This window comes from Centruroides sculpturatus, unplaced genomic scaffold (genome assembly GCF_000671375.1).
Source record: "Centruroides sculpturatus isolate CEXI.00-Female unplaced genomic scaffold, Cexi_2.0 scaffold1295, whole genome shotgun sequence".
Taxonomy (NCBI): Eukaryota; Metazoa; Arthropoda; class Arachnida; order Scorpiones; family Buthidae; genus Centruroides; species Centruroides sculpturatus.
The window spans coordinates 145,644-162,317 of NW_019385620.1; the positions used below are offsets into that span (position 1 = coordinate 145,644).

Genomic DNA, 16,674 nt, shown 5'->3' on the forward strand with positions numbered 1-16,674 from the left:
TGTTAATTTATACAGATAGAAATGAAATATAAAAATAATTTTAAAGCATATATTTCAATTTTTTTCATTTTGATATGAGAATTGTACCTTCCACAAATAAAAATTAAAACTTATGTTTTTGCATATGTTATCGTAGAATATTTTTTTATCTTTTTGAATACTCACGAACTTGTCATTTCCTGTGCTGTGGCCAAAGAAGTTGCACTATCTCTTTTCAGTACTGTGCGAGTAGCTGGTAGGTAAATAAAGCACCTGGAAATGAAAGTAAGCTTTGCAACCTTAGCGACATTTACGTTGCCAAGGAAAGATAGCAGATTTAGAAGAACAGGAAACAATTAGAAAGAGTAAAATATTAGCTATGACATTAGTAAGGAAAATAACAACAACAACAACAACAACATTAATATGTATGTAAAAATTAAAAAAAAATTATCATCCTTTACAAAGATAAATTGTAGACAGATAGACAGAGGATCATTTCAAATAAAAATGGTAAAATAATAAAAATTAATACAGAATAAACTTTTACTTATAATCATAGCAATATTACTGAATTATGATTATAACTACATAATTGTAACTAAAACTTAAGTTTCAATTATAATTAAAATATTAAAATTCATTAACATTGGAAAGGTTAGAGAATATGAAACCACACATTAAATTGAATTGTTTTTAACAAAAATATAAATATATGTTATTAAAAGCACAATAGATTATACTATTTTAAGCATAAATAAATTCAAAAGAACATGAATGAAACTTTCAATTCGAAAATGAAAAATTTTTTTTTACTTATTTTTTTTCAGTTTTTTTTTATTTTAAACAGAAATAATATTTTACTTTACCTAGTTAGAAAAATTAAAATATTTTCTTAATTTGTTTTGTTTTATTTTATTTACAAATATCAATTCACTAAATTCGTATCCCAAATGTTTATTTTTCATAATTATTTTTTATTTTGTTGAGTTAAATTAAAAGCAGAATATGGTAAATTAAAATCCATATTTTATTGTGAAAACATTAAATAATAATTCAGAAATTTTTTAGAAGCTGTAATTAATTAGTGATAAAAATTTTAATTTATTTTATATATAAATTTTAAAAGTTAGACACATTCTTATGATAATTTAGTACATTAGGTATTCAGATTAAATAATTAAAAGTTTGAAAATGTATAAAATACATTTATATAGTTGAACTGTATTTAATGAAATTTATCAAATTTTATTATTTATGATATTTAAAATTAACACATAATATCTTAAAATACCAAATTTTAAATTATTTATAAAATTTGGTATAAAATATTTTCATTATGCTGATATATAAAACTAAAAATATATTTTATTTGTTAAAATAAATTATACATAATTAAACAACTTAACCACAGCTTTTAGTAAGATAATTAGCAAATTCATGGTCAATACTTACCATTGAAATATAATTGATGCATTAAATTCATTACTGTAGATTAACTAAGCATACTTTAAAAAAACCATTTTTCCTTCTTAATATATATTTTGAATTAAAAAATTAAACAGGTATTTTAATTATGATGAATCTATATGAATTCTAGTAAAATGCATCTTTTTTTTTATCATCATTATTTTATTTTAATTGAGAAATAAAACACTAATTTTGATAAGAAAAATTTTTATTCTAATTTTATTTTGAAATATCTTCTATAAAATTATTCTAATTAAATTAATTACTAGGTCTAAAATTAAAATTTTTCCAAAAATATTTTTCAGTTGATATAAGTTTTTTCTAAAAACTAAAACATAATACTATTATAAATTTAAAAAACATTAAGTTGAAAATATAGATATATAAAACACACCAAATACCAAATACAAATATTTTATATCCTTAAAATGCAATTATAAATATAATTAAGCAAAAATTGAATGTTTCATATATTTTCCTTAATTATATTTATATAGATAATTGTATTCTATAAAATATTTTATATACAGTACATTTAGAGTGAATTACAATAAAACTGCAATACAAAAATTAAATTAAAAATCACTGAAGAAACATTAAATACTATTTAATTTAAGATATGCAATATATATAAATTAATAAAAACAGAAAAGAATTTCTATTTTCATAAGCTTGAAAAATATATGTATTTAATATCTATATATATATATCAGTTTCTATTAAAGTTCAACTAGGAAATATGTAATGAAAATACTACAGGATTATATTATAAAACTACAATATTCATTAACATGCCTATCTTAGAAAATTGTATTTGAATTCTAATAAAATGCTTTGAATATAAAGTGTTAATGAAAAGTTTAGGTATTTGTAAGAAAATTTTTGCTCAAATTTGAAAAATTTATTATTGTTGTAAGCAAAGAATAGTGTATTTAAAATAAAGAATATATCACTTTTATATACATGATACAATATATAAAACAGAACATATAATTTTTTGAATATATATACTAAAAATGATATTTTCTATTTGATTTAAGCCAACATAACTTATCTACCTAGTCAATAACATTTACTATATTGTGTGTTGTCATTTTTTTTACTGTATAAATCATATTTAGACTTTCATTTTGATTTCATTTGTAACAAGAATATTTATCACATTGCAAAATTATTTTCATCCATTAGATCCATTAAACTGGTTGAAAATGTTATTGTGCACATTAAATTTCAATTTCTAGAGTAATTTATGGTGTTGTTGTTTATAAAATTATTTTCTTTTACTGATTTGGATATCAAACTTTCACTAATGATTTCTGGAAATAAAAGCAAGAAACTAAATGCATTTTTCCAGAAGTCAGAAAAGAAAAATTTTTTAAATGTTATTTTGAATTATTCTCTTATTCTTATTCATAGAATTATCTCCATTTGATGTATATCAGGTGATGCAAAATATTTTTTTTATAAACCAAAAGAAATTTTTCTCAAAAAATTTATTATTATTAAATATAAATTCCTTTATGAAAACAAAAAATAAATATATTAATCTATTTTCATTTTATAATGTATTTATTTAATGTGTAATGAGTTTTTGATTATATCAAATATATTATATTAAAAAATCAGATGTATATCCACTATTATGTTGCTAAAGTTTTGAAAGTATAAAATAAAATATGTATATGTTACTGTGAATGACCGATATCTGGAGAATGTCAACATTCTTCGGTGAATGTCAGCATTCACACAGTCATTTCGTGTATGTATGAAATATTTGCTAATTATTATTTCTCACTTACACCGGCAAATGTCGACGTTCAGCATGCACTGATGGTGAATGTTGAATAAAAATATTTTTGTTATGTTAAGACAAAGATGCAACTTTTTAATATGTCAAAATAGGAGAAAGCTTAAGTAACAGTACATGTAAATAAACCATCGAACCTAAAATGAAAAGTGCATTCTAAATCATTAAAGAAAATAATACAACAATAAACTTCCACATAAATTATATGATTAACGTTACACAATCTTATTTATTGCAACAACTTAAACCATTATGGCACTTTGAATTACACAAGAGTCCCTTGTTTTACAATTGCATTTATTTGTGGAACATTTCCTTTTGCAATGACAGCGTGTATAGCCTTGCCCTCCACTTTTCGAATTAGCTGCAGCTGCTTCTCTCAGCGATATTTCTTGAGAAGAAATCTCATCTATGGAAAGTAACTTTTCTTTACAAATTACGAACTCATTACGTGTATAAAGCTGNCTTTTATTTGTTTTTATACATCAAATTTAATTTACTTCACTTATCATAAAAAACACTAATTGTTCAAATTATTATCACAACATTTATTTTTTGCTCATCAAATTTATTTCTTCTTAAAAATAGATATATTATTAAATAAAATGAATGTTGATTGATTCTTTCTTATATATTAATAACAATGTAATATTAGCTGTAGAGTATATTGTAATTTAGACAAAACATCATTTTATGAAATACAATGTATATCTATTATGGTATAAATTTCCCTGTACACACACACACACACACACACACACACACACACACCATATACAAAAATCTGATTGATTCAATTAGTATTGTCATGCCTTAAGCCAATTAGTATTTATTGGCTTAAGGATGATTTAATTAGATATATTAAAGTAAATGTAGCCTGATAAATAATCTGCATGTATATATATTTGTATATGTACAGTATATATATATATATGCAAGGGTAAAAGCACAAGTTGGCACCATGAATGACTAATATGGTTAAATCTAAATTAATTAATATCTCTGAAACTGAAGATCAGACAGCAGTCTGAATAGTGTAACTGGAAATGCATCTGCTTGGTAAGCAGGTGGTGTGAATTTGAGTTCCATTCCAGATCATCTTTTCTTCCAGAATATTCTAAATTTAAATTAATAATTAATTTATTTCTAATTATTAAATTAGCCTTAACATAGTCCAATAAATCTGGTGAATTGTTATGCAATATTAATTGAATTGAATTGTTGTATATGTTAATATGTTAAAGTTGAACATAAAACAGCCTGTTATTTTTTGTGATGATCAGATATACAACTTTTCAAAAAACATTTATTCTGAATAAACCCTAAGGCCTCCAGAATTTAGTGTTATTTTAATATTTATGCTTTATGTAAAGAAATGGATCAAATGTTATAAGGACTAAAATGAATATAAAAATAGTTTCCATGAACAATACTACAGGTATACCTCGCCTTACGTCGGTAATTGGTTCCAGGAAAACAACATAAGTCGAAAAACGACGTAAGTCGAATTTACTTGTCACTAGGCTAAACCATAAATTACCATTCCCGGTTCTGTATTTTATTTATTAATGCATTTTTAATAATATATGGTTAATAAGGATCTATTTTAAGCTTACAAACAAATTTTAGTTTTTAATATAGTACAGAAAAAAGTAATCTAAATTTACGAATGCATGTACTGTAAATACAGTACATACTCGTATATATTTTTATATGATTTGATGTGCTTTAAATGCTTTTCTAGTGATATTACGACTTCAATATTTGTGGTGGACAGACGTAAAGTCGAATAAAATGACTTAAACTTGGCTTTTATTTTTCCATGTACTTTTTTGACAAACGACGTATAATCGGGAATGACGTAACTCGAAACGATGTAAGTCGAGGTATACCTGTATAATGATGACATTTCTTATAAGGGAAGATTGAGAATTACCAATGCCACTTTTTAATGGAATGGATGCCATTTTATAGAGATCACCTTCTTATTAAATGTACCAAAACTCTTTTTCCTGCAATATTCTTTGTTTTCATAAAAAGCCAAAAAAGATTTTTACCTTATTTAAATGTCATAATTAATGTAAATATTAATAAAAAGTGGTAATGATTGAGTTGTTTAATTCATTGATTCTGCATTTCAATGTGTAAAAGACTGACATTTTGAGATAGAATTTTCTTCATGTATATTTTTTGCCTTATATACCTTTATAGATTGTATAAATGCTTATTATTAACAAACACAGTAAATTTTAAACTGCATACAATAGCCATTTTTCATCATTTTTATTAATTAATTATTGTGCACACATGAATGTGTTATTAAAAATTTTGATGGTGAAAGTAGTGATCTTAAATGGTATACTTTTTAAATGGTGATCTTAAATGGTATACTCTTAAATGGTATACTTTTTAAAACAAGTCCCTTGTTTTAAAAAGTATACCATTTAAGATCAGTAGAAGAATTGTCTTGGTTACAGTAAATTAGAGTGGAAGAATGACTTTCTCTCTAATTTAAAGGAGTGTTTGAAGAAAGCTCAGAAAGAAAATGACTATTTTGACATTAGAAAGTAAAACTGCTTGATAAGCAAAAAACACAATCAAAATTCATAATATTATCAGGAAAAAAGTTTGTTGCCAAAAAATGTGTAATTTAAGAAATTTTTTAAAGGTAGTTGAAATATAGTATATGTGTAAATATCAAGACAACAAACATACTTAAACTTCTTTTAAAATCCATGTATGATGTTACTCTTTTAGAAGTAAATTAATCCATTTGCTGTAATAAATCTGATTGAAAAGATTCTTACTTAAGATGGAAAACTGCCATTTTGTGCAGTTTAAAACTTACTAGGAAGGTTAATCATAAGCATTTACAAAATGTATAAAGTTATCTAAACAGAGATAGCAAAAATATATTTGAAAAAAAAAAAAACTCAATGAATTTTAAAACTTTGACATTCCTTATATCAAAGTGCAGAATCAACATACCAGACAACTTACTTCTTATTAGTATTTATGTTAAGTAAGATTTTTAAATAAAGTAAAATTTGTTTTGGTTTTTTATGAAAACAAAGGATTATGCAGAAAAAAAGACTTTCAATATGTTTATTATAGAGGCAAAATGATCTCTATAAAATGACATACATTTCATTAAAGAGCAATAAAAAATTTAAAAACTTAAATAAATAGGCCTATATATTCTTGAAACAGTGCAAATTATATAGTGGAGATTTTATGAAGTATCTATAAAGAAGTTCCTGAACAAGAGACTGTAGTTTACTGAAAAAAAATATTTGGGTCTCTTATTGAAAAGAAAAGAAAGATCTGCATTAGAAGCATTTGACAATAAATATTGTTAGTCACTAACTCCTGTTTTCTTAGAGTTCAAAGTCATTTTGAAATATTCTTTCATATCTGAATATTTTTGGATTCATTAATAGTCCATCTTCAGATAGGTCATTGCAACTTTCACTTGATTTAACCTTGTTTGACAGCAGATTTAATTTTACAAACATTACAGAATACTACAAAAAACAAGAGAATAATTTAAAATGATGTTCATAAAATTTAAATTACTAGAGAGGTTGAGGTGCACGTTTTAAACGTGTAAACGTGTACATGTGACGTTCGGCGCCGCTTTCCCGTAAGCCTAAAAGTTTGACGATGGTGTATGGACTGTCGAGCGTGATTCCACCGACTATCCAAACACCATTGTCAAACTTTTAGGCTTACGGGAAAGCGGCGCCGAACGTCACACGTACACGTTTACACGTTTAAAACGTGCGCCTCAACCTCTCTACTGTTAAATAAGAATAAATCAAGTGAAATTGTAAAATTACCTCTGAAAATTACCATTTTCAGAGGTAATTTTACAATTTCACTTGGTAGTGAATCCAAATAGAGGTAATTTTACAATTTCAATGGTAATGAGTTCAAAAGTATAATTTTGTTGATTTTCGATCACGTACCTTTACTTATATATAAAATTGCTAATTGATTATAGAGGTATTTTTATTTAAATGTACTCAATGAAATGTTTCATTGAGTTTTTAAGTATGTTCCTAAAAATGAGCCAAATTAAGCTTAAAAAACATTTAATACATTTAAGTAAAAAGACATCTATCATCAATTAGCAATTTTATATATAATTCCAAAAGTATTCAGGTATGAAAGGGATACTTCTAAATAACTTTGAACTTCAAAAAAGAATAGATTAGTAATTATTTAATTATTTTAAGGTAATGCTAATTTTGTCCCAAAAAACATTACCTATAATAGCCAAATCTATCTAAAATATGGATTATTTTTGGGCTAGAATTAAGCCAATAATTAATTAATTAAATTATAGTTTATTATATGTTTATATGAATATGTTATACATAATTAATGTCATAAATCCCACAATAAAAAATAGAAAATTTAGTAATGACAAATAAAATTAAGTTATACACATTTGCACAATTTTAACGTTATTATATTACAGTTGTTTTCCTCTATATATTGATTCTTCTTGTTATCATCTCATATCATCAACCAATGTGTATACACTGAATATATGATTTGTATAAAAAATGTTATGCATATTGGAGGAGAGTTTATTGTAAATATTTATTGTCATTTTGTATATAAAAATTAATTTGTCTGCATATTACTTTTCCCTATTATATGAAATTATTATAAATTTATAATAATTAGTAAAATATTATTACAAAGCAATTTTTTCTGTATTTGAAATTATGAAATAAAATGTTTTCTGCTTAATGCCATATAAAATAAATTTTGTCTGAGATTTATACATACATATATAATATCAATAATTTAGTATCGCAATTTACTAAAAAATAATAGATAGTATAATTATAATAAACTATTGATAAAAAAACAATTTCTTAAAAACTGTCTAAAAATATGAAAGCCGCTAGTTTTTATTCTACAGCATCTCAAAACTGAAAATGAAAAGGTAGAATTTAAAATTGAAAATAATTGGAAGTGAAATAACTTTTATTATAATTAAATTAGTAATAATACCTTAAAAGGTAGTTGAAATATNTGATGATATTATTATTATTAAGAACATCATTCAATCTCAGAGTTGGACTTTTGAGAAATTGGTTAAATATTCATATCACAAAATTAATTAAGACACAAACTTTACTAAGGATAGAAGAAAAATGCTTACATTCAACTTTGTTTTAGAAAGAAGGAAATTACAAACAAAATGATTTATTTGAAGATAAATTAATTTTTTCATTTAACTATGAAAAAAAAAATCCATCAAAAAAGTATTTATTAATACAATACAATGATATATCTTCTATCAAAATGGCATTATCTGCCACTGATGACTAATTTTATTCATATTTGTATACCTTTTCAAAATTAGTTCAAGAAAAACAAAAGCTAATTAACTTGAATAGAAACTAACTATTAAGTGAATATAATTAGAAAAAAAAATTATATTTATTCAAAAATTTCAATTACAGAATAGTAATAAATTAAAATTGTCATAAATTAATTTATTCTAGAATAATTTTATTCCATGGAAGAAGTCCATTAACAGGAATCACTTCTTAATGTTATACCAGTAAGTAATGTAGTTTTGCAATATCATTATGAATAACAATAATTTGTTTTTAGTTAATTATTCTAAAAATATATTAAAAACAAAATAAAAAACTCAAAATGAACATTTTATAACAGAATATATTTAATATCAAAATATTAATAAGCATCTACTGGAGAATAAATAAAGAAACCTTAAATGTAATGTTTATGATAATGTTAATGAATTATGAAATCTTACTTGAAGCCTTGAATCTTACTTGCCCTGAATTTTATCTATTATAGATAAAATTTAGGGCATAACCTGACTTCTTCAACTTAGAGGTAATATAATAAGTAAATGTAGCTAAGATTACTTTATTACAGAATAATCTTAAAAGCTCTTAATGAAAATTCAATGATAAAAGTCATGTTAAAGTCAAAATTCTAATTAAGCTGATAGTTAAAATACAGATGAAAATTTAATTAATTATTATTTTAATATAGCATTTCATAGTATTCGTTTGTAATATTTTGTTGTTATTGAATAATCTTGAATGGCACAAACTGAATGCATTTATGTGAAAATAAAAAAACTGTGCAAAAACATTCGAGTAAAATATGTCAACATTTATAATAATTCCTATTAAATATATTAAAACTGATCGTGTTTTCAGTCTACAATGAAAAGTGCAAATATTCTTATAAAGAAATTATTGTGTTATTATTTGTTGATAGCAGACAAGATAATATTCATGCATTAAAGCTTAAGGTGCAGAATTCTGTATAAAATGCAGAATTAAACTCTTTTTTCCAGCTATAGCTATTCTAGTAGCAAGTGGCAGAAAAGCTTGGTTGACCAGTACATAAAGCATGATACCTCAAATTATCTTTAAAAACATACAAACTAAAGATAAATATCATATTAAATTATATCATAATAAGTATATATTTAACTCACTAAGACTATTATATATTGTATATTATTATTTTAATTTAAAAAAAGAAAAAATTTTCCAAACTATTTTCAAATTTTAAATATAATTTTTTTTTGTCAAATTAAAATTAGATAATTTCATAATTTTTAATAATTTTACTATCAAATTTACCTAGACAAAAATTACATTCTTTTTACCTGAATTAATCCAAATTATTCAATATATGAGCATCAAGTGCTCGAGAATGATTCATAATTATATTTATTTTCAAATATTTGTTATTCTATCAATTGTGGCAATATATTTTTTTTACTATTTATAAAGGTTGAAAAATAATTTTTAAGAAACTAACCCTGATTGGTCTGATCCTTCTCTTGTGATCATATTCAATGCAGGAGATGATGCACAACTGCAGGAATGTGTTCTAAAAATATAAAAATTTTTTTTTCTTTCCTTTCTTTTAATTAAGAAATGACTTTTGTAAATAAGTGAAAAATTTTCATTCAATTAAATTCAATATTATAATTAATTAATTTTACTTTTTAGCTATAGTGCACATTTTAAAATCAAATAATATCATACTTGTAAGCTTTTAGAAGTTATATTTTTAGTATAATGAATACATTTTTTCTAAGAGCTTATAAAGCAAGTATGACATTTTAATTCTTAAAATGTACGAAAAATAATTACATTAAGACTTTACATGATAAACAAGTTCACAGGACAATAAAGTGAGAAATAAAAAAATAATTTATCTAATAACTGTCAATAAGTATCTGTTCTCATCCTCAAAAATAATTAATTAATGGATCCTGATTATGATAAATCCAGATTATAATCAGGAATGTAATGTTGTGTAATACCAGAACATTGTTGTTTTAAGAATATGGCAATAATCTTAAGATAACAATATTCTGGCTCTAAAATTCACTTGTCTTGCATACATAATCATCAGTCTATTGGAATTCATTTAAGATAAAAAGAATATTAATTCGAACATGAATAACAAAATCAGTAAAGATTACATTAATGCATAAACAGCAAAGATAGACATAAAGTAGTCATAAATTTCATCACCAGCAATAGATGTAATTAATTACTAATGAAAGCTAAATGTTTAAGCTTTATTCTGAACAAACTGTTTCTCTAGATACATCAACTGTTTTATTATTAAAGTTAATGACAGATGACAATTCTGTCTAAGATGATAAACAGTCATTAATTTATCAATAATATTAACATATCAACATTACTTAATTATTATTATTTTTAATTACTTTTTACTGTAATAATTGAACAATTTGTTGTAATAATTCATTAATTTGAAAAATATTTGTATAATATAACAAAATTCAACTATCTTGATAATATTATAAGTCTGACTGGGGAAAAAGAGATTTAAAATACAAAAAATGAAAATTTATAATGAATGAATAATTAATAAATAGTCATTTTGAGAAGAATATTAATTCGATATTTCAATAATAAAAATTTATTTTATTATTATTATAAGTCTGTTTTTCACAGTTCAACTGGTAATTTTGGCAGGTTATTGAAAACCAAGCCCTTGTTTTCTTATTGTTGACTGAGGTTGAGGAATCTGCAAGTGATGTGGCATGCATGCAAAACAACAACCTTCTGCATTTCTGTATGAAGTCAACAGTTAATGGCAGTTTCTTTAGGTGCTCAGTTATCGTTTTCAGAATTAGAGCTGCCACTGATATAATTATTGGTATTATTAGTACTTCCTTTTGCTTCCAAAGTTGAACTTCATTTCTCAGTGACTGATATTTGAGAATCAGTTTTCCTTGAAATTTTATCAACAAGAACAATGTCAGATTTATTATAATCAATTGATTTGTTTGTTATTAGTTGTTTATCCCAGTACTATATTGCTGATTTGTTTTCAATCACTGGAAGTGGGTTGAATTTCTAGTAAGGTGCCATATTACTAAGAAGTTTGAATTTTTTGGCAAGTTGTTAATCAAATTAGTAAAATAATTTATCATGTCTTGTAGTATATTCTGTTGGGACAAGTGCATGGCATCCAGAAATAATATGTTAAATTGTTTCATTGGCTGATTTGCATGCTCGATATTTGCCATCAATATTTTCTTTCAATATAATTTTTTGTAATATTTTGTTGTTATTGAATAATCTTGAATGGCACACAAAGTCTTCAGTTTTGGCATGGATGTTTGATTTGCACAGCCATAATGTAGAGTTTTCAATATCAATTATTGTGTCATGCAATAAATGTGGAAATTGACCATATAGTGGCATTTCAAGCCATTTATTACATCTGTTCTCTGTTGAGATTTTGATTTTGGTGACATTTCCAGCTAAATTTAGCACGATTATTTTATCATCTAGTTGAGCAATTACTTTGTGTAATTCATTGTTCCTTTCTATGAAATGTTTTCATAGTTTTTCAATTTGTGAATAAGCCAAATATTTTATGTCAATGAATCGTCGTCTGCCTTCATATCTTGGCATATATAATCTATCCACACAGCTTTTAGGATGGTGTTTATAATATTTTGTCGTCATTCTTCTTGTACAACTATTTAGGTCTTCCAAATCTGTATCATTCCATTTTAAGATGCCAAATGTGTATGTAAGCGTTGATGTTGCTCATGTATTTATTGCCAGTATTGCATTGTGGGCATTGAGTTTTGTTTTTAATATAGATTTTAAACGGTTTATATATTTTTCTTTGAAGAGTTTTTTAAGTTCTGTATGATTCACAGATCTATATAAGTTTGATGATATTATTATTATTAAGAACATCATTCAATCTCAGAGTTGGACTTTTGAGAAATTGGTTAAATATTCATATCACAAAATTAATTAAGACACAAACTTTACTAAGGATAGAAGAAAAATGCTTACATTCAACTTTGTTTTAGAAAGAAGGAAATTACAAACAAAATGATTTATTTGAAGATAAATTAATTTTTTCATTTAACTATGAAAAAAAAATCCATCAAAAAAGTATTTATTAATACAATACAATGATATATCTTCTATCAAAATGGCATTATCTGCCACTGATGACTAATTTTATTCATATTTGTATACCTTTTCAAAATTAGTTCAAGAAAAACAAAAGCTAATTAACTTGAATAGAAACTAACTATTAAGTGAATATAATTAGAAAAAAAAATTATATTTATTCAAAAATTTCAATTACAGAATAGTAATAAATTAAAATTGTCATAAATTAATTTATTCTAGAATAATTTTATTCCATGGAAGAAGTCCATTAACAGGAATCACTTCTTAATGTTATACCAGTAAGTAATGTAGTTTTGCAATATCATTATGAATAACAATAATTTGTTTTTAGTTAATTATTCTAAAAATATATTAAAAACAAAATAAAAAACTCAAAATGAACATTTTATAACAGAATATATTTAATATCAAAATATTAATAAGCATCTACTGGAGAATAAATAAAGAAACCTTAAATGTAATGTTTATGATAATGTTAATGAATTATGAAATCTTACTTGAAGCCTTGAATCTTACTTGCCCTGAATTTTATCTATTATAGATAAAATTTAGGGCATAACCTGACTTCTTCAACTTAGAGGTAATATAATAAGTAAATGTAGCTAAGATTACTTTATTACAGAATAATCTTAAAAGCTCTTAATGAAAATTCAATGATAAAAGTCATGTTAAAGTCAAAATTCTAATTAAGCTGATAGTTAAAATACAGATGAAAATTTAATTAATTATTATTTTAATATAGCATTTCATAGTATTCGTTTGTAATATTTTGTATAGAAATGTAAAAAAGTTAAAAATATTTTCCATTCTTGTGACAACAATACTAAAATACTAAATTTGAACTTTTGTTAAATTCTTCCTTGCACTTAAAGCACTTGTCATATAATGTGCTGTTAATGAATAATCTTATATTGACAGATATTTAATTTTTATTGACAGAATTATGCAATTTTATGTAAAATAATTTTCATAAATTACAATTCCTTGCAACTATTCTATATTGTTATTGTAATGAATAGCAAGAAATAAATATTTAGAGTTAAAATATTTCCTCAGTGACAATTTGAAATAATTTGATAATTTTAGATACAATTTTAATTATCTTGATGATGAATGAACTGTATTATTTATATGCTACTTAAAAACTTATTTCATAAAAATTTATTTAAAAAAAATACTGCAAAAATTAAATTTTAAAAACAAAAACTAAAACCTTAAAACCGTTGGTTTGCTTTATTTCTTGACTACCTTTTATTAGAGACAAAAAACTAAGGAAACTCAGAGCGGAGAAATATTTTTATTTTTCAAAATAAGCTATGCAATTTTGGGCAGTTTTACAGAGTTCTTTTACACCCTCTTCAGGCTGTAAAAACATAAAAATATACAATCTTTGATTTTTAAGTAAATTTTAAGATTGTATATTTTTATGTTTTTACAGCCTGAAGAGGAGTGTAAAAGAATTTTTTGTAAAACCATCCAAAATGCATAGTTTCTTTTAAAAAATAAAAAGAATGTTTTTCTGCTCCGAGTTTCCTTAGTTGTTTGTCTCTGTCAAAAGGCAGTCGAGAAGTAAAACAAACCAACAATTTTAAAATTTCAGTTTTTATTGATACTAAGCCAAACAATTGCTGTAATTAATCGAGCTATTATTAAGTTTTTATTGTTTTTAAAGATTGTTTCTACCCCATTGTATATTTTTAAAAAAAAAATCAAATTTCCTAAATAATAAAGTGACTGACTACTAATAAACATGTATGATGTATTTCAACTATCTGTTGATAATCTCAGTAGCTAACATAAAATAAAGCTAAAGTAATAAAAAATGTAATGTAATGTAGAATAGAGAGGTAATCCAGTGTATGGTGTTAACTATGTAGTAATATATTATACACACACAAAAAACAATTATTTTACTTCAACTTAAAATGTTTTTGACATTACATAATGTCTTCTTTGGTATTCGAAATCCCGAAGACAACGTTATGTAATGTCAAAAATGTTTGAGTTGAAGTAAAATAATTGGCTGTGTGTGTGCATATTGTTATTACACAGTTAACATTATACACTGGATAATCTATGTATTCTGTATATTTCAATGGTTTGTGCTAAAAAAATACAATGTAATGTATTTGTTTTGCATTCTTTTACACCAGTTATCGACTACTGATAACCAGTAACACCAAAATCTTATTGTTTATCTCAAAACGTAAATAAATCACTTTCACCCATAAAAAAACTATGATCAATCCAGAAAAAATATCCAATTCTAAGTAAAATCTTTATCCACATCTTTAATGAGGAGTTCTTGAAACTGAGCAGTTCTTTTTTGATCAGCATTTTGTTTTAGATATATATAAACAGATCACATCTAAAGCAGTGTACATACACTTGTTTTTAATTTTTAAGGCAGAGATTATTATTATAAGAATCAAAAGTACACATTCTTTTTCTAGTGAATCTAATTACATACAAATATCTAATTTATTTTATTAAGATACTGTTCAACTATCATTCAAGTCCAAGAAAATGTTATTTTTCTACCAATCATATATTTTTAGCTAAGTAACTAGTGCACTACTGATCTAATAAATACATTTCAATATCAGAATTTTGTTTTCTACTCTAGCCTGTTATTGATAAGAACATAAAAAAATCTAATCAATAATACTGAAAATATCAAAATATAATTTTATATTAATATACAAAACAGATCAAGACAATACAAATTCATCAAAAGTCTATTTGTTAAGAAAATAGTTCTAAAATATAATAAATATAATCAAATATTTATAATATGATAATAAAGATTTTTAACGTTTACCAAAAATAATAAATAGTTTTAACTGAATCGTTAATATTAAAATATAATATTACATTATGATAAAATTCATCCTAATATTGTATAGGTAATGTATATATTTAGATAAATGAGATAAAATTAAAGTAAATATAAGAATACATTATCCTTAGTAATAAAATAACAAGAAAAAATAGCCACACTACAGAGTGATTCAAAAGTCTTCCTATATGAGCAAATTGTTCACATTATGCGTTATGGTGTCACAGAATATATGTGAATGCTTTTCTCTCACTCATGGCAAACTTATGTTAACATATGTAATGTTATGTGCAGTTGTCTCTTTGGATGATCTGGATTATATACAGAGACTTTTTAATTACTCTGTTAAGTTTTTTATACAAATTTTCATTTTATGTAACACATCAATTTTTATGATACTTCTACATTTAAATTTTTAAATTAATTCTTAAAAAATCCGTAAGTTTTCCCACTTATATACTGCACCTGAGTAATAAAAAATATTTATCCTGTAAAAAGTTACATATATTTAGATTCAAAATTTTTCAACTTGTAATAAATGAAACTATAATGTAACTATTTTAAAATATTTGTATTCATTTCAAATGAAATACAAAATATAAAATTCTTAAAATACACTATATAATTACTTCTTTAGTGGCACAGGGCTTCCCCCATGAGAATGTCCACCATTTCTTGCATCAGCCACGGGACAGGAATGAACTGTATTATTTATATGCTACTTAAAAACTTATTTCATAAAAATTTATTTAAAAAAAATACTGCAAAAATTAAATTTTAAAAACAAAAACTAAAACCTTAAAACCGTTGGTTTGCTTTATTTCTTGACTACCTTTTATTAGAGACAAAAAACTAAGGAAACTCAGAGCGGAGAAATATTTTTATTTTTCAAAATAAGCTATGCAATTTTGGGCAGTTTTACAGAGTTCTTTTACACCCTCTTCAGGCTGTAAAAACATAAAAATATACAATCTTTGATTTTTAAGTAAATTTTAAGATTGTATATTTTTATGCTTTTACAGCCTGAAGAGGAGTGTAAAAGAATTTTTTGTAAAACCATCCAAAATGCATAGTTTCTTTTA

The 16,674-nt window shown here is 23.8% G+C and overlaps 1 protein-coding gene across 1 annotated transcript in view; it reads right to left on the reverse strand.

The window, feature by feature from the left end:
- Nucleotides 1-16,284, reverse strand: part of LOC111640667 — a 102,394-nt gene extending 86,110 nt beyond the window's left edge. Inside the window, exons 1-3 of the mRNA XM_023386707.1 lie at nt 16,222-16,284; nt 10,088-10,159; nt 166-252 (exon numbers count right to left, since the gene is read on the reverse strand). Of these exons, the coding sequence (XP_023242475.1) occupies nt 166-252; nt 10,088-10,119 (119 nt within the window). The 5' untranslated portion in view covers nt 10,120-10,159; nt 16,222-16,284. The remainder of the gene's footprint in view (nt 1-165; nt 253-10,087; nt 10,160-16,221) is intronic.
- Nucleotides 16,285-16,674: the final 390 nt, after the last annotated feature.